Raw genomic sequence first — 26407 nt, 5'->3', positions numbered from 1 at the left:
TTTTGTGATGAATTTATTAATCATGTGCTATGTAGGAAATTGTATCGGCTAAGGAAATTTACTTTACAATCAACTCCCTACTAGAGTTACTGATAAATGAGATACTGATTGAAAGTGACAAAGTGTTGTGACATGTGGCCAAGTATGGTAACCCATTCTTGGAATTTGTGCTCTTCATTTGACCTATCCGAGTGCACACACACACTGTGAACACACACCTGGAGCAGTGGGAAATTGGAGCAACTGGCCCCATGATTGCTGATATTTCTTATATCAGGCTTCTTAGGTCATTATTTTAAAGTGTGTTTTGTTCATAGTCTTTCTGTTATTTAGTTAGTTGATTTATTTATTAATTTTTTTCTCCAAAAAATTATTGAAGTGTGATTTGCTGTTAAGTTAGTTAGTGTTGAAAGTACCACAGCAATAATGGTTAAATCTGCCCCTGAGTCAAGTACTTGGTCTACTCTAGTGTCAGTCCATCGCAGCTATTATTTTCATTTGTGTAGCACCTTTCACAACACATATTGTTTTAAAGAAGACTTAGTGTCTTACAAATCCCCACAGAACAAGCCAAGGGTGAGAGTAGCCAGGAAAAGCTCCCTGAGATGGTTAGACAGAATGAGGAGGAAGACACCTTGAGAGGAACTGAACTCTGAAAGACAAATTAAAAAGTGAAGTAGGCGGTTTCTGCATTACTAGTGTCACCTAGCGGAATTACAAAAATAAAGCATATTTTCAAACCCAAACATTCCTTCAAATTCTGTACAAGCACCTGCGGTGTTTACACTTGTTTTGCCACATTATGTGTCACTGTATAATTTAGCATAGTAAGTCGAATCATTTTGTAACCGTATCTGAATTACTTTACAAAGTATAAAAAATGTCTTCCGTGTCAGACTTTACCACCATTCACAAAAGTACCATGACACATGGTACTTTTTTTCAAGTTGTCACCTTGAAGCATTAATTGTATGTTAGACCATATATGGTAAATAATATAATACTTGACCTAAAAACATTCTGTTTCCTGTTGATTATAAAGCACCAGCCGAGAGGTTGCAATAAGTCATGCGATGGAAAACAATTTTATCATCTCCTTATTCCGTACTAGAAGCTTGATGCTCATCTTGACACCATTAATCAATAAATCCTAGCTTCTAGGAAGATGCTTTTCATTAAAAACTTAGAAAAGCAAATCAACCCTATGATCTATAACCCTATAATCTAAGGGGAAACTGACAGTTAGCTTAAAAGGAGTCATACTGTATGTTGAGTATTCATTATAATGGAAACCATCTGGTTTGATTGGGATATAAATACCGAGTCAATGTGTTCCTCTTTGTCGCACACTCTGGAGATGCTCTGTGTGATTATCAGACCTTCTTACAAGAATAAACCCTATATTTTCTTATTCTACAATACTCACTCCGTTATTGCATCACCATAAGAGTTGTGCAATACTGTGCAATACAACACTAGTATGCACTAGGAAGAAAATATTTATCACAAAGGGACTTTATCTTGCTACTTGTACACTAAATTAAATGTACAAACAATGTACACCCAGTGTATAAATAATTTTCACTCAGAAAATGTCACATGTAAGTACAAAGAAAAGGCAAGTAACATTGAATTAAATGTGAAATTTAAATGTAAAAATTTAAATGTAAATCTAATAAATACACACAATAGGCCAGAAGGGGCTTCATTATCTAGAAAATCGCAATTCCGGTTATGGAAATAGAAACCTTTACTAAAGATAAGAGATAAGAATATTTCAAATTAGCTGCTTATTATATGCAAAATTATAATAAGAAAGGTCATTTAATTTTTGATGGCAATCAGAAATGTCCTCAAAAGGGACGAGCAGAGGCTGAAGGGGCGGCGATATGTAATATATCTAAATGAATCATGCGGCGTTTGATTCGCGGCTGATATTAGATTTTCCCTCTCTCTTATTATTGGTCCTCCCTGAATTGGCCAAGTGATATAAACACTGATGACAGCTTTAGTGGCGCCCGACTCTGTGCATTTACGCCTGACCTCGATGTGCTGTTGCTTGGGGAATACGAGAAGTATCTCTCTGATACAGCCACCTGCGATATTTAGATTTTATTTTTTTATGTAACCACAGAAACTGAGCCGTAATATACTTTCTGGGCCAAGTCTGGGAGAGAGTGGCAGTGTTAGAAGAAGTCTGCCAGTGAAAATAGGATGATAAAAGAGAACCTGGTGGCGCTGCAGTGACACATCTCTGTTTCTAGCTTCTGCCCTTGAAGAGAGGGAGGCAGATATAGAAAGCCAACTGAGAAGGGCGAGAGAAAGTAAGGTTGTACATAGGTAAATCAAAGAGGGTGAGGGGAATTGTGGGTTATCGAAACAAGTAGTTTCCAGCCACAGGTAATTCACCCCACAGATGATGGCTTTCATAGTCCTGGACCTGTTTTCGATCCTGTGGGGATCAATAAATCTTTTAGTGAGCGAGTAAACTCCATTTCCCCCTGTAATCTTATTTGCCTTTGATGACAGTGGTGCATCATATGATGCTGGTGGTTTGGCAGTGCAAACCCACCGACCACACATCAGCAAAGTTTTTTTTTCTTCTTTTTTATATATATATTTAAGGGCCTATTCTGCTCTGGAGCTAATTACATGTTGTATTGGATCATTGTTGACTAATCGGTTAATGTATTTACATATCCATGGTTTTTGTGAATAAGGGAATGTGAGTTTTTGCTTGATGACTGCCTTTAGAATTGTTATAGGGATAGTACACCAACACACACACACAAACACACCACAGAAGATGAATACATTTGAAAAATCAGTAAGAAGAATGTCCCATGAAGACATTGGTAAAATCAATGTTATTGGCTGAAAGAACTCGCAAATACGCAACAGCCGTGATTTAAAAAGTCCCATTAAAGAAATAGTTCAGCCAAAAATGAAAATTTGCTGAATGTTTACTCTCAGACCATCCAAGATGTAGAGCCTCTGCAGTGAATCGGTGTCATCAGAATGAGAGTTCAAACAGCTGAGAACAACTGCACAATAAATCAGAAATAATCTACATTTTTCAATCTACGCCTTGTGACATGAGCTGTGTGTTTGTAAAATAAAAATAAAAAATAAAACAAACAAACAAAAAAAACTAATCCAATCCATTTAACCATCCCTTCTGGACAAAATCCACAATGACACTTCGTCCAGTGAAAAAGTTTGTCCTCGCATCAAAATCCACCAACATATTTGTTAAGAATGGTTTTGTTCTGTTTCGCTTGTAAATGGTGCTTGATCGTGGAGATTTCTCTCCTGATTCAGAAAAGACACATTTTTCACTGGAGAAGGCAATATTATAGATATTTAAAGCATTATAATTAGAAGGAATGTTTCGAAGGTACAAAATATCTTGATTGATCTGTTTCTGTACTGCATTTGTGTGGATTACTTGTGGATTATTGTGATGTTTTTATGAGCTGTTTGGACTGACGGCTAGGGATGCACGATAATATCGGCACAACATCGGTATCGGCCGATAAAAGCTTAAAATGACCATCATCTGTATCGGCCGATATGAATATTTCTGCCGATGAGCCAAACCGATATTCTCCAAGTGAAATAATTGACCTGTTTTTCAGGTGTGAATGTCTGTCTACATTTGTAAAATAATACATTTATGGTAGAATCAGTACAGAAGAGATACATGGATTTCTCTTCAGTAAAATTAAAGTTTAAATATATCAGGCGAAAATGTTTATATATATCGGTATCGGCATCGGCATCGGCATCGGCCAAAATTATTTTGAAAATATCGGCATATCGAATATCGGCCAAAATCCAATATTGTGCATCCCTACTGATGGCACCCATTTACTGCAGAGGATTTATTTGTCAACAAGTGATGCAATGCTAAATCTCTCCAAATCCTATCTAATGAAGAAACAAACTCATCTAAATATTGGATGGCCTGAAGGTGACTACTTTCAGCAAAATTTCACTTTGGTGTTAAATGTTCCTTTAAAAGAGTCTTTTCAAAATGTGGCTGTTGTGTACAACAGTGACTGAGGCCTTTAGGCAAAATACAGAGCTTAAACATAGTCGTGTTCATGGTAAATTCCTCTTATTTATTTCTTCAAAGGAAGAGTTGACATTTTGAGCGAATCAAGCAGTTGCTAGACATAGCATAATTGGATCCTTGGGCTTCAATTTATAGCCGTACATCTAAATTCAGCTTTAGGGTAAGTCTCTTCAGGTGATACTCCAAAATGTATTACCAAGTGTCACTTTGTTTCACTTTCATCACAAAGCGAAACATTCTGTTCATTTTAAAGTCATCGAATGGCATGTGCCTCAAATGAATGCATATTGTAAAGTAAAGGCATAATTATGGCTTGTATTTGTTAAGAAATCACAAATGTGTTGGGTTGCTAATTTGTCTGGAGGCATATCTAATATGACATGTCTATTTAAGTAGCTGCTGTGAATTCAATAGGAACATCTCATTACGGTCTAGCATGCTCTTACCCACCGAGAAGGATCACCATGGCGATTAGAGAGAGAGTGACGAAGCACATCGTGTTTTGCATTAGTGAGAGGTGTTGTCTACACAGTAATTTAATATACTTGAGATCTTCTTTATGTCTTTAAGTGTCATTTTGCATACATGCATTATTTGGTGTTTGCTTTATAACAAGAGGATAAGACAGGCCTATCAAGGTTAACTCAAAACAAATGTGTCATTTTTTGTGAAGTGACAGTAAAGACTTAAGATATTCATTAAAATATATTTTTTTATTACATTTCTATTTCAAATTAACACATATTAAGCTGTACAACTTTTTTCACCATTGCTAATAATTGAGTTATTGAGCACCAAATTATTGGGCACCAAATCAGCATATTCAAATTATTTTTTGATGGATCACATGACACTAAAGACTCTGGACATCTCCAGAATAAATTACATTTTAAAATATATTTTAAAATCTAATAAGATTCCACAGGGGTGTTTTTATTTTATTTATTTTTTTACCTACTACAAACATTGGATATGTTAAAACTGTCGAATAAAGAGGAAGGACTTGAAAAATAAAACAGAATAACCACTTGAAATATACAATAGCACTTGAGGCACATGGAACATTTAATAATCTTATTTATTTATTTATGTATTGTCCTTTTCAAAGTTTGATATATCGTTGTAGTTGCATATAAATTCTTCGCAATTCCTTTTTATTTATTTTTTTCATGTTAAAAAAATAACAGCATACGGGGAAATGCAGGAGAGTGAGTAAATAATGTCATTTTGATTTCAGTTTTTATTAAAGAAAACTCCTGTAGCACTCATATTTACCTGCATTTCCTTTTCTGATTGTATAATATCTCATGCATATTGAGTGACATAACATTTTGTCAAATGCAGAAGTGGCCCCTCAAAACACTCTCACCTCTGCAGACTTTAAATGACGGGACTCCTCGGTAACCAGGTAACCAATTTTAACCTGTCAGTTAAACATGTATGAAGAGCGATTGGCTAATCTGTGCTCATAAATTAAATATGGCTTGCGCGGCTAGCCAGATGGCTCCAAGATTTAGAGTGATTCGCTGTAATTTAGTCACTGAATTTAAACCAGTGTACGGAAAATGAGAAGTGTCTTGATTCGCAAAATTCTTCAAGGGGGTTCTGTTTGTGAGAGGTGTTGACACAAGATAAGAGTAATTGCTGCAACACTGTGTGTAATGAGCGCTATCTCTCTAAAACGTCAGTGCTTGAGAGACGACTTTCAAGAGCAAATACTCTTTCACAGCCTCTGTTTCAAGTAGAACCGATGCTTTGAGGTATTTTGGAAACCCATCTCCGCCAACCGGTTTGCAATACACCTTTTGGAATGTTATGCAAATGGAATGCTCTGTTTCATAAGACCACGATGAAAGTGGCCAAAAGCCAGTTTGATGTAGAAAACATGAATTACTTTTGAAAGTTTCACTAGTGTACAATAGCAGCACATCCACTATCACTGAGCAAGGCAAACATTTTTTTTTTACTCCTGTCCACTTTTAAGCGAAAGTAAAAATACTTTTTAAAATGTGTAAATGTTGAAATCAAAATGAACTGAGATTAAGATTTTTTTTTTATTACTATTATTTTTCTATACAGCCAGAAGTAAGAAAGGTGCTCTTTTTATTTTCTAATACACGCCTCTTCATAGTGTTAGTAAATTATCACATAAATGCTTCTCAGCGCTTATAATTCCCATTAATCTGATTTCATTTTTCATAATAGCCGCTAGTAAACTATCCCCTGCCTCTTAGACTTTATTAAAGATCTAGCGATACACACAATTCCCTTATCACTGTTTCACAACAGGATTTGACTGGAGCATGAACCAGTTCAAAACATTTCAGGTGGATTTGTTTTAATGAACGCAATCCCAGAGTCAGAGAGCTGCAAATGCTTTCTTTGAATAGCCATATTATTACACTAATTATCTCACTCTCTACTTACCTGTACTGCAGTCTTTTCCTTTGGCTAAAAACAATAAATATGCTAGTGAGGTAAACACTTATGTCTTACTCTCCAATCCATACAATAAACGTACTTGTCCTTGAAAATACCCTTTTAATTCCTTGTTATGGCTGTATTTTTTACAGCACCATCATAAAATATAACTGCCAGTGCTGCATTGATGTGTTTCTATAGTAAAAGAGTATAGTTGTGTGACTGCTGTGAATTAAAACCCCAGAGAATTATGACATGGTCAGTGTATTGTGTCCTTTATTATGTAGCTGGTATTATTATATTTTTTTTGCCAAGGGTATTGTATATGCATGCACACTGTATGTGCATCTGTGTCAAAGCAATATTTGATGCTTTGTGCTAGTCAGTAATCTGATTTTAGAGGTTGAGATGTGAAGAATCAGACATGTTACAAAAGAGAATAGATAAGAAGGTAATGACAACATCCTGATTTGATCACTTTATTGCGTTTGCTGGTTGATCACATTCCGATGCTGATGATATTTTAGCTGGGGATCTGATCTTAATGAAAGAAACTGATAGTATTTCTATAATTATATGTTAATTAAATCCTGCATATTAAATTATATAGTGACATACATGGAATGACATTACAAACCAAAAATATTCGATGACAGACAAACATAAAGACTGACTGATTGACAGAGAGATTTTTTCAAAATAAATTAAACATTTTATTAAGCAAGGTCACATTAAATTGTTTTAAATTAATAGATAGAAAGACAAATAAAAAATAAAAAAAATCAAGAAAATGTTCTTTTGATCCTTCAATTCATCAAAGAATCGTGAAAAAAAAGATGTTTCCACAAAATATTAAGCATAAAATTAGCATATCAGACATGTTTACTAATAATATATCATAATATATATATATAATACTATCATAGTTCCTACTATTGTAGTAGCATATGTGAAAATAAATAAAAAATAAAAAAACTTCTTATAGAAGTAAACCATAAATAAAACACCTGTAAAATGTAAAACCTCTCGAGGTTTAGAGACCTTTAGAGACAAAAGTGTTCCAGCTTTGCTCTGACACTCCAATATAGAACAATTTAGAAGAAACCACTGTTAAACAGTAAGGCAGAGACAGAAAACCATTACTAGTGTAAGACAAAGAGGAGTTCATGTGACATCAATCTCTGTGTTGGAAAATAATGGTCACTTCTACCCCAAAGAGTCGAATTGCTCTGGGCTACCAGCTCTGTCCCCGTCTCTCTTAGCTCAGATTCTTCAGTTCCGGTGTATAGAGATCTGCATGATCACTCATCCCAATGTGTCACTATGTGTTAGATGAAGAAAGAGAGTGATTTAGTGCACTAGAGTGAGTGTGGGGACGTGTACACGGCGGTTTACCGTTACATTCCGGTCGCAAGCCACTGGGAGCTCTCACTTAAGCCATAAACACTGTTTTCACAGATACATGAGGACATATATTATCCCTCTCAAAGCAGCATTCAACTTGATTATTGTTTTTCAGCAGTACTCTTAACCCAGGCACTCATCAGCTAGGTGTTTTGAATGCTGAAGTGGGTTGTGTTTAGCAGGATAAAGCAAAACACTGAAAATCACAAAAGGCCCTCTATGATATATAACTGAGTTCTCATAGTGACACGATATTACACAGCCAGCAGCATTGCACCAAATCAACTGGGATCCCACAAACTGGGAATTGAGCTGTCATCCCACAAATGTTATTGAAGTGCGTGCCAATGCACTAAAGTCAACATTGCCAGCAGGGCACAGTTTAGTAGAGCTTATGATGCCTTAGTGAGGAAGGTTTCACAGCTTCAGTTTATACAGATGTCTTAATTTATAGTGGCAAAATTATTTTTCTCCTTCTCAGAGGTGGAGGAGTTGAAGCTTTCCACTTCAACTGATAAACAAGGTTTGATTGTACTGTTCTGGTCAAAGTTAGACTCAAGCTTATGACTCAAGAGTCATACGCTAGAAATCAAAAGTCTTTCTACAATTACATGTTATTTAAATCCCACATACATTATGGGATGGCTTCCAGGTAATTATAGTGGCACACTTTGAATGACACATTCTACATAACAAAAAATTAGTAGATAATCATATTTAATAAAACATATTTTATATTGGTGTGAAATATATTGGTATCTCATGATACATTATGAAAGTTTGAAATTAAACATTTTAATCAGCAAGAATGCAAAAAATAGTAAACATGACAGACAATAAGACATTTATAATGTTACAAAAAAAGTATATTTGAATTAATGCTGTTCTTTTCTTTCTATTCTTTCTCTTCATCAAAGGATCCTGGGAAATTATTTCACATTTTCCACAAAATATTAAGCAGCACAATTGTTAACCTTAACCTGTCAACCTTTATAGTGTTTGCTGAGAACCAAATCAGCATATTATAATTGTTTTGGAAGAGTCATGTCATGATCACGTCATCAAGAGAAAACAAAAAGCAAAGTCTTGAAAATATAATGTATTTAAATCCATCATGATCCAAATACCAAAGCTAACATTTTCTATTACAGCTTTGGCTCAGTTGATGCATGTTAACATCTCGCACACATGCCACAGATAAAGTTATATACTGATGATCTTTCTGAAGTTCTGCAATGAGATCTCATTATCCCAGGTCCCTGGTGGGCAAACTTAAATCTTAAAGGAAGGAGGAGACCATCTGGAGCACAGAGTAAGACACATACTAAACATGCCTAAATTATATTAGTATTTTTTTTTTTTTTTTTTATCCAGCCAGCAAGTAAGAAGGAAGATGATAGATAGATAGATAGATAGATAGATAGATAGATAGATAGATAGATAGATAGATAGATAGATAGATAGATAGATAGATAGATAGATAGATAGATAGCAAATAAACTGAATGTTCAGTGCTTTTGCTAAATAAATGGACCCAACCTTTAACACTGCAGAAAAATGAGTCATCCACAAATGCTCAGTGTTCATGGGCTTCTATACAGGGTCTGCTTCACTCACCACTTATTTTGAAATTTTTATGAAAGAAGAGTCTTCCGTATGACTCCCTCATTTCTGCTCAGAAACCAGCTACTCTGCATGCAGTTGTTTAGGCCACTGTCACGTTGAATGTGGATCTCTAGAGTGATCTGTGGCGATTCGCAGAGATAGTCCATCTGTCTGAGAGGCTAGAGAATATGTTGTGTTTCTTGAATTGCTCCTCTTAAAATGCTCTGGGCATTTTTGTCCTTCAACAGGAAGCGAAGCTTGTTATGAAATAAGTGCTGCTGTCTAGAGTGAATTGATTACTTATGGCTGATGATGGTAGAAAGTGGAAGCAGGTGGTGTCTCTGATAACACTTATGAAATACTAGATATTTCATATTTGCAAAAGCATTATGTTCATTCAGATGCATTGAGGCAACTTTCAAAAAACATTTTATATTCTAAAACTAAAGGCTGGAATACACTACAAAACTTTTAAAATCTGAACAGATTTTAAAACTGGGCATCATACACTTACTGACTTTGTAAGAAGAAAAACTGACCATCACACACTAAACTATATGGGATCATCCACTGCCAGACTTTAAAGTTTGATAACACAGTGTTTAAATTTTTATTTAAATGCAGTTTTTTTTCCTTTCTGAAAAGTAGTGGTTTTGAATAGACTGAGCTTTTGTATATAATATTAATACAATATATATATATATATATATATATATATATATATATATATATATATATATATATATATATATATATATATATATATATATATATATATATATATATATATATATAATATAAATCTGTCATCCTCTCTGTCTAGACATCATTCCTTTCAATCCTCAGAAATATGGGTTATTGGATTTTTGATTTTGTGCAACAAAGCTCAATTTTCTCTCTCTTGAGTGCTCCTTGAACAGTCGTGTTGAATGGCACAGGCTGCAATGTTGCTCACGCATCGCATTATACTCCACACAATAGTCGCTGATTCGCGCGCAGTTTTTGGCGCTTTACTGCCCGGCGCGAGGACGCGTCTGTCGCTGCTACTATGACAACAGCACGCGGTTTTTCCAACTTGTGCGTGGTCTACAGCCCAGCAGGCTTTAAAAGAAAACAGAGCATCTGTCCCACTGGAGGGAGACTTTATTTTCTTCTTTTCTTTTCTTTTCTTTGGGAAGGCTGTTTATACTCACTGTACTGCACCGAGGAATCACAAACACTCTCAATATCTATTCACGCGCAGCTGGAGAGATGTTTTGGCTGGTTCAGAAATCGCTCTTGACTTAGGGTGACCACCTGGCTATTGCTCTGTTGCAGGTCAGCAGACCTGATTTTGCGGGACAATGCGGGACACGAGGCAGAGAAATTACTATTATTATACTAGGTGAATAAATATTGATTTTTTTTATTAGATATCTCTTTTTGCAGTGATGTTAACATGTTTTAAATTGCTAAAAGGGTTTATAAAAATGTTAATGACGGTGCTGACCGGCGCTGTGAACGTCACTAATAATATTTAATAGTAATATCAGTAAAATAAATATCAACATAAATAGCACGTTAACAGCACGTTAACAGAACGTGTGTATTCAATCCAAATAATTAAGTGAAAATAATAATCCAATCGCTACAAAGCACATTTCCAAATAAGCATTTAAATTCCATTAGGAAAGACTAGAAAGATTAAATGCGTTCTTACCAGATTCAGTGCATCTTGAATTTATATTTTTTGTCTGATCTGGCAGCTTAGAGTAGGGCCTTCTCATTCATTATGTGTCATTAGAACTCCTGGCAGGTGTAGCTGTAGTTCACTTTCACCAGGAGTGGGTTTTTTTTTTTCTCGGTGTTTATTTTCCTGCTCTGGCTAGCCGCTAGAACCAATAATAACGGCTGCGCTGCGCATGTTCAGTACGTGTTTTCTTATTAACATTTTTTTTTATTGTAGAAATGTAATTTAAAGGACGATTAAATAAAATGACGAAGACGAAATTAAAATGCGGGACACTGCTTATGACTTGCGGGACGCGGGACAAAGCTTCAAATTTCGGGACTGTCCCGCAAAATGCGGGACAGGTGGTCACCCTATCTTGACTTCGCTCTTGAAGTTTGAGATAGCGGGTCAGTGAGCGAAAGAAGTGAATTTTCAGTTAGGATATTAAAGTCAATAGGACCTAATAAACGAGAACGATTGAGGGCACGTCTAAAGTGCACATTTCATTCATAGGTTATTTAATTTTACCCCCATTTCCATGGCGACGGCACGGCGCGGTCATCGATAAGCGCTCTGTCCGCGAGGGATTTGGTTGTCTACCTGGGGAGGAAATCTGGATTAACAGATCTGAAGTGTAATGGCTAACTAACGCGTTTCTCTTTTGGACTTCTGTGAACGGATTTCCAGTCCACAGATGAAGATGGTTGTGTGTGGATACTGCGCGGCGTCCTGGAGGAGGTGTGTGGTGATGAGTCTCAGACTGCTGTTCCTTCTCCCCGCAGGTCTGCCTGTCCGCAGTCAGGGAGAATCCCAATCCGATAACAAACAGATGGACAATATCACCATCAGACAAGGAGAGACCCTCTTCCTCAGGTAGGCGGTGATGGTTGTGCATTTATCATGCTGTCATGTTCCTGTGTCCTGCGTAAAAAATAAAACATCAGAACTGTCAAGTGTCAAGCATGTCGGTTCATGGCGTTTGTCAGCTGATTATCAGTTTATGTTATAGGGTAAAATAGCTTAGTTTAGTCGAAATTAGTTAAATGTGCTTTTTATTCTTTATTATAAGTTTTGGTGCCTGGACTGTAAACTATTTCAACATAGTATAATTGAAACTATCAGTTTAAGTGTTGCACTAATTCTCAAACTGCAGTTCATTGGACGTTTTCAGCCACTTTGAATCGACTTACTGATGAAGAAGGTTAAGTTGAAACTTGATAAGAACTGTTATGAAGACTGATAAAATTGTTTTTGTGGCAAATTAAATGGACTGAAACAAATGTTTAATCACATAGTGACGTGGACAGTTGCACAGTGCTGAAAATATTAGAATAAGTTATCTTTAAAAAGCAGTCAAAAAAAAAGATGTTTTGCAAATATTTTCACACATGTTTAAAGTACTTACTAAGTATTAGAGTTTAATGAGTAATTTCTATTTAATTATTTGAAGTTTATTCAAATTGGTACATTTTGTAAACTTTATTCAAACAATATAGCACTAAAAAAACATGCTATTACAAACATGTAAGTAACCAAGTAGATGGCTTGGTATCCTTTTAAGATAATATGCCTACTCAGTAGTACCCAAATGAACACAGAGACCTCAATACTTGGTACACAATACATTATGGATAGTGTTTGAGTATGAATGGGTGATTTTGAATGGAGAATAAACTCCAGATGTCACAAAACAGCAAGTTACTACACGGACAACAAAAGCAACCATAATACAGTTTTAAAAGAACTGGAAACAGTGAAAAATATCCAATTATTCATGCCCCATTGCATATTGGGAACAACTGGATTATAACTTTGATATTTACTTAAAGAATCGTTGTAAACTTAAAAAAAAAAAAAAATCCAAGTAAATAAACTTATACGTTGAAACTTTAATTTCTACAAGCTTAAGTTGAGTACTAATATAATTTACTCTTTTTTTTTTTTTTTTGCCTGAACTAAATTATTTAATGTAGAAATTACATTTGTTTTTCCATAGCGTTTATTTGACAACAAAAAAATGTATCAGTGAAGATATTAGCCGTTTTGTTCTGTTTTCAAATGTAGTGCAATACTTTCTTCGTGGCCCAGTAGTTCCCAAGCACTTTATTTTCTAAAGGAAACTTATAAAGGAGTTACTTGCTATGTAAATAATTATTTTAAGCAGTTTGTATGTGTTTCACTTTTATTAAGTAGCTTATTGGGTTCTGTGTTTGTTCTTAGCTACAGTTTGGGAATAAAATTGTCATCCAAAGTGAGGTAAATGTGACAAAACCTCCCTTTGGGCATGTCCTCAATTGGAAACAATATATATAGCTAAAGAAAAGTGTGTATATATGTCAGGTTTTGCCTATATTGGGGGGAACAAATGTCCCCACAGGGAAAACAACACCTGAATTCAGCTACATTGTGGGGTCTAGCTAACAACTTCAGTGAGGAAAGCAATTTAATAAACAGTGTCTTAATGGAATTAGTTTTGAAATTGGTATGAGGGTTTTGGTTTGATTTAGGGTTAGAGGATAGATCATATCACTAGTAAAGAATAAAAAAAAAAGACATCAGTGAAAATCCCAGTAATGACAGGAAAACATGTCTACTGTATAAGTTTGGGCACTTATGTTGCACACAAAAAGACAGCATAGTTATTTTAGTGACTAATGTTTTGGATTGTTAAAGAAGGGACATGAACTAGTAACCTTCAGGATATTCTCATGACTAACAGGATTACACAACTTTAATAAAGCTTAACCTCTGTGCAGGGATAGAGAATTTGATAAACAGTGTCTGCTGTTTGCTTAGAATATTAAACATTAAGCCAGTCAGGGGGTATATGATAAAATTGGAAATATGCATTTTTCAACATTTCTGCACCTGAATACTACCGACCTTATTTTATTTATAACTTTGTTCTACTGTATTTATTTATGCCTTGTTCTTATTTTTTACTGGCTATTCCCATGTCTTTAATCATGTATGAACTTTCTTAGTTAGGTCATAGTTTTTGCTGTGGTATCGAGTTAGTACCAAGCTTTAAGTAAAAAATTGAAGGAAACAGAATTTTTTTTTCTTGCTGATCTGAAAAACGATCCAATCTGTGACACAAAAAAAAACATAATATGATCCGCTCCGTGAGCTTCAAAATGTAGATTCATTCACTCAGCCCTAAACATTCCCTGAACGTTCCTTAAACATTTCCTAAATGTTCCAAATGCGACTGTCTTGATTTGAGTAATATGGCAGTTCATTTTACAGTGAGCTTGGAACACATCATGGTTATTTAATGTAATGTCTGATCAGTTTTTTTTATTTTTATTAAATTATAAGTTAAACCTGTCCGCAAATATATTGGCTTATTTTAAATTCCGCCAATGTTATAAACCTCCATTCAGATTGTATGATGGGTGCAGCAGTTTCACAGATGCATTGCCAGTCGTTGTGACAGCTGCACAGTTTACAGTTATTGGTGTCATCATACCTGACCGCCCAAGGTGATGTTTTCAGTCATATCTCCCGAACATTAGCAGAAAACTAAATCTGGCAGTTCGGATTACTGTTAGGCCAAAAACATAAGGGCATTACATTAAAAATAAGATTCATTGCATAAGTACTCAACGGCAAAGGCTAAATTAAAGCCCTCTTATAGAATTATGTGACAAGAATTGAGGGAGTTTGAGGGCAGTGAGTGGGCGTTGAAGTGCCGAACTGTCTGGAGAGGATTATGGGATATGGCAGTTTATTGGCTGGAAGATGAAGAGGAGGACTGCTATGGTTTAAAAGGTGAAATTGATGAGCTACAGAAGTACAAAAAAGAAAAGACACAAGTAACAATTAAAATAAACAGCCACTCATTAACAAATGTGCATATGAGAAAATGTGGCTGTGAGAGTAAACTACAGGTCACAGATGACAGTTCATTTAGATTTTAGGATGGTTTAAGCAATTAAAAGAAAGCAAGTTAATGAGCAATATAATAGAAGCATGAATTCACTAGTGCTGCTGTGAGACTTTAAATCCTAGCTTCGGATGTGCAGTGAGTAAAGCCTGTTTTCCCTTGAGTGTTGTGATTGCCATGTTTGAAAATCTGTTAGGAAAGGGACTAGGGTGACAATAACTTTCCTGACAAATGCCTGTTTTGTTTGTTGCAAAAAAATAAATTAACTGTATCATATGAAAAAAAAGGAAAATAAAAACTACCTAGGGTGTAAACCAACAATCAAAACACAAGCCAAACTTGTCGAACTTAATCCATTTCAACACACTGCTTTCCTCTCTGGACACAGTTGCCAACCTTGCTATTTTAAAGTTGAGTAGATGCGTCCAGCCTACATCAAGAACTCTGATTGTGGAGTAAGATGAGTGGTGTATATTTAACTATTAGACTTAATTAATCCTGGACTTGGTGTGTAGTTTTAGAGTCTGTTGGTTGGGAAAGGCACTGACTTTTCCAATTGTGGTTGTTGACAGTCCTGTGATTTATTGGTGTGATGCTTTCATAGCTTGTTAATACCACCGAGAGCTGGTACAATGTCCCTGTGCTACTTGTTGAAACTCAGAGCAGACAATTTCCTCTCTCCCGGCATCTTTACTCTCAATGTGGAACAACAGACATCTCTGAGATGCACCTCAGCATTTTAGTAGGTGGTGAAAACATTCGAACCGCCATCTCATGATGGTTCCTGGAGAACGCAGCTCTTGTGTTTGCAAGAGGAGTGCACCTGACTGAGTCTTCTTTGATAATATCTTCCAGCCACTTCTTTGTCTGTTGTTGTTGACACCTGATATATCTGCTGTCGTTATCACCAGCCTCCCAAATGCTGGAGGATAGAAGCAAATCCCTGCAATTTCTAAAGAGTCCACCAGGTTTAACCTGCACATCAATCCAATATTCTCTCTTTCTCTGTGGACTTGTGTTTATTAGGGCTGCATTATTTGGTCAAACAATGATATTTTGATTATTAAGTAAAGGTCATTTGAACTGTGATATACTATCTTCTTTTGGTGTTTAGGAGTTTGTAATTGATGTTTTTTTTTTACTGATCTGATAATTAAACCATGAAAAGATCAAGTGTGAATCATTATACATTGCATTATTTATTTATTTCACTTTTGCATATAGTGTGGGAACAATGCTCAGGGTGTTTTCCAATGGGCAGTCAGCTCTGACAATTTTTGCTGCAACATGAAAATATTTCCGAACAAAGCCATAACAGAATGAACTGTAATGCATCTGAAAGTAAAAGTGTTATGACATGTAGCTAAGTATGGTGTCCCATACTTTGAATTTGTGCTCTGCATTCATCCCATCTAAGTGCACACACACAGCAGTGAGTAGTGAACATACACATACTGTGAACACACACCTGTGCTGTGATGACCAGGGAGCATTTAGGGGTTTGGTAGTCTCACCTCAGTCCCGGTGTTGAGGGTATAAGAGAGCGCTGTACATTCACCCCCCCCACATACAATCCCTGCTGGTATCGAGACTTGAACCCAGACCTTTGGGTTCCAAGTTCGACACTATAACCATTTTTCTTCACAAAATGTAAAATATTTATTATTTCAGTTCACGGTAGGTTCGACAGATATGTTCTTCAGGGCCGATGCAAGTAGACCAAGTAGACCAATAACCGATATCTTGAACCGATATAAGAAGTATGTCTGCGTTTTTCTTTAAAATTAGCATTTCTTTCTGGCTACAATGTATATGTTTCTAAGTAAGTAATTGGTACTTCTGAATGGGTTGAGGTCGAGATTTAGCGCATTTGAAGTAAAGTACTTGATGAGCATATACTATGTGTGGAGAGCATTCACTAAGTATTGTGCATCTCATTTTTGACCAAGATGGCTTTTAGAGGCATTTTCATTGGAACTGTTCATTTATGTCTGGTGTAAAAATGAACAATAAGAATAACAAGGGCTTTGACAAAAACTGTTTTCCCTGGTGTTGATTGAGTGTAGTACTCCCACACTGCACTTCTTACTCTTGTATTCCTCTGTGAGTCCTTCTGCAATAAGGGTAATATAAAGAGAGAGGTAAAAGTGGGGCCGCTGTGTGCTTCATGATTAAGCCTTTGGATACTGTACTACAGTTAAACAGTTTGGGGAAATGTAAGTATTTGGCTTCAATAATTTAAATGTTAGAAATGTAGGTGTAATAGCATAACCATAATTCCTCATTAATTATTTTCTGATTGCTAAAACATAACCTACAATAGTAGAGGTGACTATTCAATTCATCAAATAATTGTCACGGTTGGGTTAAGGGAAAAACACAAGGAAAGGGTAAGATCCAATAGCAGGTAAGGTTTATTGCACAAACAGGTTAAATACAAAATAAAACTGTCTTGAGAGACAAACCAAACAAAAAGGGAACCGGATGAAACGGGGAACTCGGAAGAACGAGAAGGTAGAGGAAGTCTGGGGGAACGAGAGCATGAGACACATAGGGTAAGGACTCCATAAAGACGACAGAGAAAGACAGCTCTATATAGGGAGACTAATGACTAAGGATAGTCAACACCTGTGCGATTTAATTGGAGTGCAATTACTGTGACGACATGACCAGACAAGCGGAATTAAAGTGCCTATGGTGAAGTGCCTAAGGAGAAGTGCGCTCACTAGGGGACACCCAGGAAACAGAGACTGATAGCGTGACATTACCCCCTCCCCTACGGAGCAGCTACCAGATGCTCCACCTGAAACCCCGGAAAACCCAACAGAAAAAGAGGTAGGAGGGAGGTGAAGCGGAGGCGGACTAGGGGGAGGGACGGAGGGTCAGAAAACAGAGACAAACAACCAGGTGAAAAGGAGAGACAAAGACAGGACAACCAGGTAAAATGGAAGAAAAGAGACGGAACAACCAGACGTGATGGAAAGGCAGAGACAGGAAGGTGTAACACAAAACAAGGAGTCCAGGAGGGTGGTGGACCGGCGGAAGGAAAGAGGGGAGGGACGGAGGGCCAGGTCCAACGGAGGAAAATAGAAAAAACAAAAAACAAATGAAAACAAAAAACATTGGTAAATGGAGGACATTAGGTGATGCCCACCCGGGCGGAACAGAGGGCCATCACACCCATGTGGTCAAAGCAGAAGCCCCCCCAGGGCGGAGCGGAAGGCCGCCACCTCCACGTGGTCGCGGCCGAAGTCCCCCAGGGCGGAGCGGATGACCACCACGTCCTCTTGGTCACCGCCGGAGTCCCCCAGGGCGGAGCGGATGACCACCACGTCCTCATGGTCACCGTCGGAGTCTCCCAGGGCGAAGTGGTCTCGGGCACTGCATCGGGAACGGCCTCCGGCACCGCATCGGAAAAGGTTTCGGGCCCCGCCTCGGTCTCCGGAACCGCAACGGACACCGCCTCGGCTTCGGGCCCCGCCTCGGCCTCCGGAAAAGCATCGGACACCGCCTTGGCCTTGGGCACCGCCTCGGCCTCCGGAACAGCATCGGGCACCGCCTCGGGCACCGCCTCGGCATCGGCCTCTGGAACGGCCTCGGGCACCGCCTCGGCCTCGGGAACAGCATCGGCCTCGGGAACAGCATCGGGCTCCGCCTCGGCATCGGGCACCGCATCGGCCTCTGGAACAGCATCGGGCACCGCGTCGGCCTCTGGAACAGCATCGGGCACCGCCTCGGCATCGGGCACCGCCTCGGCATCGGGCACCGCCTCGGGAACTGCATCGGCATCGGGAACAGCCTCGGGCACCGCCTCGGGAACTGCATCGGGAACAGCATCGGCATCGGCCTCTGGAACAGCATCGGGCTCCGCCTCGGCATCGGGCACCGCATCAGCATCGGGCACCGCCTCGGCAACAGCATCGGCCTCGGGAACAGCATCGGGCTCCGCCTCGGCATCGGGCACCGCATCGGCCTCTGGAACAGCATCGGGCACCGCGTCGGCCTCTGGAACAGCATCGGGCACCGCCTCGGCATCGGGCACCGCCTCGGCATCGGGCACCGCCTCGGCATCGGGCACCGCCTCGGGAACTGCATCGGCATCGGGAACAGCATCGGGCTCCGCCTCGGCATCGGGCACCGCCTCGGGAACTGCATCGGCATCGGGAACAGCCTCGGGAACTGCATCGGGAACAGCATCGGCCTCTGGAACAGCATCGGGCACCGTCTCGGGAACAGCATCGGCCTCGGGAACAGCATCGGCCTCGGGAACAGCATCGGCCTCGGGAACAGCATCGGGCACCGCCTCGGCATCGGGCACCGCCTCGGCATCGGGCACCGCCTCGGCATCGGGCACCGCCTCGGCATCGGGTACCGCCTCGGGAACTGCATCGGCATCGGGAACAGCATCGGGCTCCGCCTCGGCATCGGGCACCGCCTCGGCATCGGGCACCGCATCGGCATCGGGCACCGCCTCGGCATCGGGCACCGCCTCGGGAACTGCATCGGCATCGGGAACAGCATCGGGCTCCGCCTCGGCATCGGGCACCGCCTCGGCATCGGGCACCGCCTCGGCATCGGGAACAGCCTCGGGCTCCGCCTCGGGAACTGCATCAGGAACAGCATCGGGAACAGCATCGGGCTCCGCCTCGGCATCGGGCACCGCATCGGCATCGGGCACCGCCTCGGCATCGGGCACCGCCTCGGGAACTGCATCGGCATCGGGAACAGCATCGGGAACAGCATCGGGCTCCGCCTCGGCATCGGGCACCGCATCGGCATCGGGCACCGCCTCGGCATCGGGCACCGCCTCGGGAACTGCATCGGCATCGGGAACAGCATCGGGCTCCGCCTCGGCATCGGGCACCGCCTCGGCATCGGGCACCGCCTCGGCATCGGGAACAGCCTCGGGCTCCGCCTCGGGAACTGCATCAGGAACAGCATCGGGAACAGCATCGGGCTCCGCCTCGGCATCGGGCACCGCATCGGCATCGGGCACCGCCTCGGCATCGGGCACCGCCTCGGGAACTGCATCGGCATCGGGAACAGCATCGGGCTCCGCCTCGGCATCGGGCACCGCCTCGGCATCGGGCACCGCCTCGGCATCGGGCACCGCCTCGGCATCGGGAACAGCCTCGGGCTCCGCCTCGGGAACTGCATCAGGAACAGCATCGGGAACAGCATCGGGCTCCGCCTCGGCATCGGGCACCGCATCGGCATCGGGCACCGCCTCGGCATCGGGCACCGCCTCGGGCACAGCATCGGCCTCGGGAACAGCATCGGGCTCCGCCTCGGCATCGGGCACCGCATCGGCCTCTGGAACAGCTTCGGGCACCGCCTCGGCATCGGGCACCTCCTCGGGAACTGCATCGGGCACCGCCTCGGCATTGGGCACCACCTCGGGCACCGCCTCGGGAACAGCATCGGTATCGGCCTCTGGAACAGCATCGGGCACCGCCTCGGCATTGGGCACCACCTCGGCATTGGGCACCGCCTCGGGCACCGCCTCGGGAACTGCATCGGGCTCCGCCTCGGGAACTGCATCGGGCTCCGCCTCGGGAACTGCATCGGGCTCCGCCTCGGGAACAGCCTCGGCCTCTGGGACTTTCTCCAGGCCTTGAGGGACGGTCGACGCCTGTCTCCTCCTCCTCCGTCCTCCACGATGGCGAGTCGGCGGCACCTTGTCTGGAGACTCAGGCGTTGAGTCGTCCATCTTAAGCTGTGGCTCTGGGCTGGCGACAATCCTGTGCTGTGGTGTTAGGCTGGCGGCCATCTTGTGCTGTGGCGCTGGGCTGGCGGCCATCTTGTGCTGAGGCGCTGGGCTGGCGGCCATCTTGTGCTGTGGCGCTGGGCTGGCGGCCATCTTGTGCGGTGGCGCTGGGCAGGTGGCAGTCTTGTCTGGAACTTCTGGTGTGGTTGTTGCATCCCACTGAGCACGATGGTGCAGGTATTTGGTAAACCCCCAAAAGTCCAGGATCTCTAACCCCTTCATCTCCCATTGAGGTAAAGGATCATCCAGGCAATTATTAAACAAATCTTTAAGTGCTGCATCATTGTAACCTAACCCGACTGCCAAAGTCCAAAACAATTGCGCCAGGCCACCCACCTCGCCTCCCTTTTGATGAAGGGTGGTTAAGTTCCGGAATCTCCTCCTCCGTTCCTCCATGGTGGCTGGGGAACAGATTCGAAATCTCACACCGCTGGATCTTGGCATGATGGAGTCCTTCTGTCACGGTTGGGTTAAGGGAAAAACACAAGGAAAGGGTAAGATCCAATAGCAGGTAAGGTTTATTGCACAAACAGGTTAAATACAAAATAAAACTGTCTTGAGAGACAAACCAAACAAAAAGGGAACCGGATGAAACGGGGAACTCGGAAGAACGAGAAGGTAGAGGAAGTCTGGGGGAACGAGAGCATGAGACACATAGGGTAAGGACTCCATAAAGACGACAGAGAAAGACAGCTCTATATAGGGAGACTAATGACTAAGGATAGTCAACACCTGTGCGATTTAATTGGAGTGCAATTACTGTGACGACATGACCAGACAAGCGGAATTAAAGTGCCTATGGTGAAGTGCCTAAGGAGAAGTGCGCTCACTAGGGGACACCCAGGAAACAGAGACTGATAGCGTGACAATAATGCACATCAGATTAAAGCTCCGGTAGGGAACTTTTGACACTCTAGCGGTTAATTAAACAGAACTGCTTGAGTCTTGCAGAAGAAAATCGTAGCCGGAACTACTTCTCTCTGTTTATGTCTATGAAGAATCACAAAGGTACTGGGTTACTCCGCCGCGGTATCCCCGAAGCAATCTAAAATAGTCTGAATATAAACACTTATTATAGGTGCACCCTAGTGATTCAGGACAAGCCAAAAACATGGTTTGGAAAATGGATTCATGGTGTACTCGCTTATTATATACATTTTTCTACATTTTGAACACAAACAAAGTTACGGACCGCAGCTCTGATTGGTTGTTTTTTACCGGGAGCGATGGAGTTTCTGCAAATGGCAATAGGACTACTGGGAGGAGCCAGAGGAGCTTGATTTTTTTCACAGATTATCTGTCTCATGTTCTACTGTCAGGACATAATGACAGGTTTAACAAATATATAAAAAAATTTTTGCACCTTTAACTTACAAAAACATAATGTGTGTAAATAATTTAATTATCTCTTTAGCTATATTGTAGAAGTTGTTAAAAAGACTGGATCTATATTCATGAAACTATAATACTAATAGACTTTACAGACACACTTAGTTCAATAGCCTATTGAAATGTCTAAATGTGTCATCCTAATCTTAGCCTATGTGACAATAGAAATTTCAGTTATTTTTAATTTATAGAACAGTGCAAATGAATCAATCAAATTTATCTTTTAATCAATTGAGAGTTAAACTCTTTATTTTTTGGCAAACAAATGGTTGACTATTAAAATTAAATCATTGAAGAAATAGAGTATTGTGTGATTATTCTTTTAAACAAAAGTTGTAAATATTGTTGTAGTAGTATTATGTAGGCTATATCATACTGCACCACAGTAATATATTTTTTATAATTTCTTTAAGCTAGCCCGGACCTATATTTTGACGGGTTGTCTTGAGGAACTTTTAAGTTTCTGTATTTCGGTATTCTGTGTTTCCTATGCAAATGATATGATAGTTTTACTTAAATTATATCAAATGCTCATGAAGTGACTCTCAGAGGGAGTCAGAGCAGTTTGAAGATGTTGTTCATGTATTTATGTCCTCGTGTAGTGAGACGACAGAAGCTGAAATCACAGTGAGCGTCACACAATTTATGTTTTGCATATTTAAATATAATTTTTTGCGGCTTAATATTTACAGCTACTAGTCCATATCACAACTCTATTTAAGTGTACTGACCTTCTTTTGATTAATTAATCCAAACTTTGACAAATTCCATGACATTCTGCATCATACGGTAAATTCCATTTATATGACTAGATTCCGCATTGAATGGTCAGATTCGTGACTCACGATAAATAAGATTGCTATAGGCCAGCTTTAAGTGGTGAGTTCTGTCAGGCTGCATCAGAGCCAAACGACACATTGCAAAATTATGTTATTTTATCTGAAAATCAGTTTTGAAAATTACAGATACAGATAATCATATAAATGCTAAATATCGGTGCAAATAACCGGTCAACCCCTAGTTAGCGTTTCACTAAAAGCTTTTATTCCATCACTTTACAAATTCTGAGATAATGCTGTACATGTAATATAATATATGCTATGAAGACGTCTTCACAATGTTATTTGCAACTTTTCAGATCCTAAATAAAAGCTGAAATACAATTTGCATTGATAATCGTGTAGTATATAATCTATATTTTTAGGCTTTATATACATCTGCTTTATAGCTTCACTTCCTCCCATTACTTTTTCTCACAAATCTCAGTTGTGATATCTAGCGATCACATATCCTGACTCCTGCAGAAAGCGCAAAGTTCTCTTGTATATTGTATATAACTGAACCGTATTGAATTATCAGATATATGTGAATATCTGCAGCAGAGATGGAGAAAAGAATAAATTGGAGAGGTCTGAATGGACTGCTGCCTTGGAAAAAAAATAAGCTTCTTGCTGATAAGATTGAGAGGGTGCTAATTTGATTTCACAGCGAGCTGCTCAACGTTATCGGTCTAATTCCACTTTCCTTTACCTTACATCAACATTCTCTTGTCTCTCATTAAACCCTAATCATTTGAGCCACCATCACAGGGCCAGACAGGAGTATGGGGTGCTGTCAGAATGAACGGCCATCCAGATGATTCAGAGACCCGGGATTAATCAGGGTTTTGATATTTCAGAATTAATTTGCAATGGTGGAATGGACCTCTACTGTAGTTTGATTTATTTTATGGCTGAAAGGAGCTTGCGTCCAGCCCCGGTAAGGGGATGAAAGACTAGATGCATCTGTTAGTGATTGCATTAGCGACAGCTGTTTGTCACCCATTCCGGATTGAAACGCCATCAGGGCATAATGACATTGTGGCGGCTCTTTGGCTTGGCCACACACCAAATGGTCCAACACCTTGCTGTCTTTCAGACCATGTCCTTTCACCAGACTCAATAACCTTTGAGAGGACAAAGAATGAGAGAAAAACAAACAAAAACAACACAGAAAAACACTGTAGATGTAATCACACTTGGCCTCGCTTTTTCCTGTTTTTTTGTTTGGAACATGAATTCCCAAAAAGTCCCCTCTCAGACATCTCCATCATCTTTTGCTCTGACTTTCTCTCTATAAATTTGGCCCAGATGATTAATTTCCTGACCACAGAAAGGTACTATGTATTTTGGAGAAATTGCTTGTTTTCTATATCCATTACTTGGCCTTTGAGAGCAGAGATGGGCCACTTGAGCAATCAATATCTGGCAAATTACACAATCTCAAAATTACAAACTATGTCAGAGAAAATAGATAGTCGATCTGCATAGTCTGGACTGAGTTCACCCTACATTTTTGTGAAGCCTTTTTGTTTTTCACCAAATGTTGAATACATACTGTATATATTGGCATTATATTGACTGTACGCCATGCTATTTGATCACTGACGAACCAGTATTGACCAAAAATATTAAGTATATTTGATGTTGAATCTATTTTAAAGTCACTTGCCACTGCATTACATAAGGGGTTTTCACAATGGGGTCCGGGTCCCTTGAAGGGGTGCTGGTGAGTCTGTAGAAAAGTTCAGAGAAAATTTTAAAAATTAAAAAGTTATCATTTACTGAATCTGACTAGGATAAGATTATTAATAAATCTGATTATTTTATATTTTAAGAACTTTAGTATTATGATTCTCTTCAGGTTTGTACATCTAAATGAACTTTAATATTGGGCAGAATACAAAAGATTAAATTAAGTTTGTTTTGCAAATACAATTTTCATTTGTTTTGGGTTCAGTGCAATGACAATTTATAATATAATTATATGATCTATATTAGGGCTGGATCAGAAGATTAGATTATTTGATTTTCAATTTTAAGGTTTTGCATATTCTTTTTTATACATTTTATTTTTTTCCGAACACCTGGCATCCCTGCGAAATGGTTCTCATTTGCGCTTGAATATGAATCACCCGAAAGTGTCAGGAACTTCATGATTCAGTTCATCTGGAAGAGAAGACAAAAATGCTGAAGACCTCAGCTGCGTGGGTGCACTTTAAATTGAGGAAAAGACAAAGGCAGTGTGCCAGATATGTGATCTGAAACCACAACAGCACATTAAGTTCACCTGAGTTCAGTAAGTAGAACAATATATAGTATTAGTGGTGTACAAAAAGAAAAAAATAACTGCTTTTATCCATCATGTTAATCAGTACTTTTACACATGATAAAAACATGCACTTAATTTGCTTGGAAAATACTTGCGAATACAGCAGTCATAAAAATACGTACAGTAGCCCAGCCTAATAATAATTTGTCTATATTAAAAGTATTGCTCTTAACAGACCTGTGTGTTTTGTATCACTAGTGCAGTGTCCGTTCTCAGAGCATATAAGTGCTGCCCGCGTGAGGCATGCCATTTCTGTCTCGTGCTGTTCTGTAGTTTATTAAATGTTTGTTAATTCTGACCATGTCGTGTGTCCATATTGCACCAAAATGCGACACTACACTGACTTGGGTCCGCAACAACACACCCGTCACCCATGTCGATTGGAAGAACGGTTCTCGACATAATAAAAATGCAAACAGACAGACACACAGAGATTCCTGCCTTTATTAGAGAGAAGAATATGTTCATCCCCCTCCCTCTGAAGCTTCAAATATTTGATGTTGATTAGTACTGAAGCTTCTAAGCTCAACAAATGGTATTCAGACCAGCCCTAGTCTGTACAGTATCACACTTTATATTTTTATCACACAGTTTAAAAGGGTTTGTAAAATTTCTAAATATATACAAAAGTAAGAAAGATTTTTATTCAATATTGAATCTCTGAATGTTTTTTCATCATCTTGTTTTATTTGACAAAAACAATAACACACACCAAGCTTATTCTAGGACCATTTCAAAACAACAAAAGTTTTTCGGTAATTATTCAGATCCTTGACCAACAACAGAGAGCATTACCCATCACAGGTTGCCAGCACTTCACTTCATTCTTAAAATGCAACCCGCAGCAAAACAAACTCCATAGACTTGATATTTTGCCCACACAAACCTATTAGAAATTCCTGAATGCTGTTTGCAGTTTATTTTATCACCAAGGCCCAGAACTAAGCAGCTGATACCTGCATCCCTAGAGCCTGTGCAAGTGGGAGAGAGATG

The 26407-nt window shown here is 39.9% G+C and overlaps 1 protein-coding gene across 5 annotated transcripts in view; it reads left to right on the top strand.

Annotated features, from left to right (window-relative positions):
* Positions 1–26407, top strand: part of LOC128021110 (neurotrimin) — a 309825-nt gene that overhangs the window by 203095 nt on the left and 80323 nt on the right. For 2 of the 5 annotated variants that reach the window (XM_052608052.1, XM_052608050.1), the window contains exon 1: positions 11836–12092. In XM_052608052.1, coding sequence (XP_052464012.1) covers positions 11914–12092 — 179 coding nt within the window. In that variant the 5' untranslated portion in view covers positions 11836–11913. Of the gene's footprint in view, positions 1–11833; positions 12093–26407 lie in introns of those variants that run through there. The other 3 variants (XM_052608049.1, XM_052608048.1, XM_052608051.1) reach the window with 3 other exon arrangements.

The sequence above is a fragment of the Carassius gibelio genome, chromosome A10 (assembly GCF_023724105.1).
Source record: "Carassius gibelio isolate Cgi1373 ecotype wild population from Czech Republic chromosome A10, carGib1.2-hapl.c, whole genome shotgun sequence".
NCBI lineage: Eukaryota > Metazoa > Chordata > Actinopteri > Cypriniformes > Cyprinidae > Carassius > Carassius gibelio.
The sequence above is the reverse complement of the archived record's forward strand: the minus strand, read 5'-3'. Positions and strand labels throughout refer to the sequence as shown.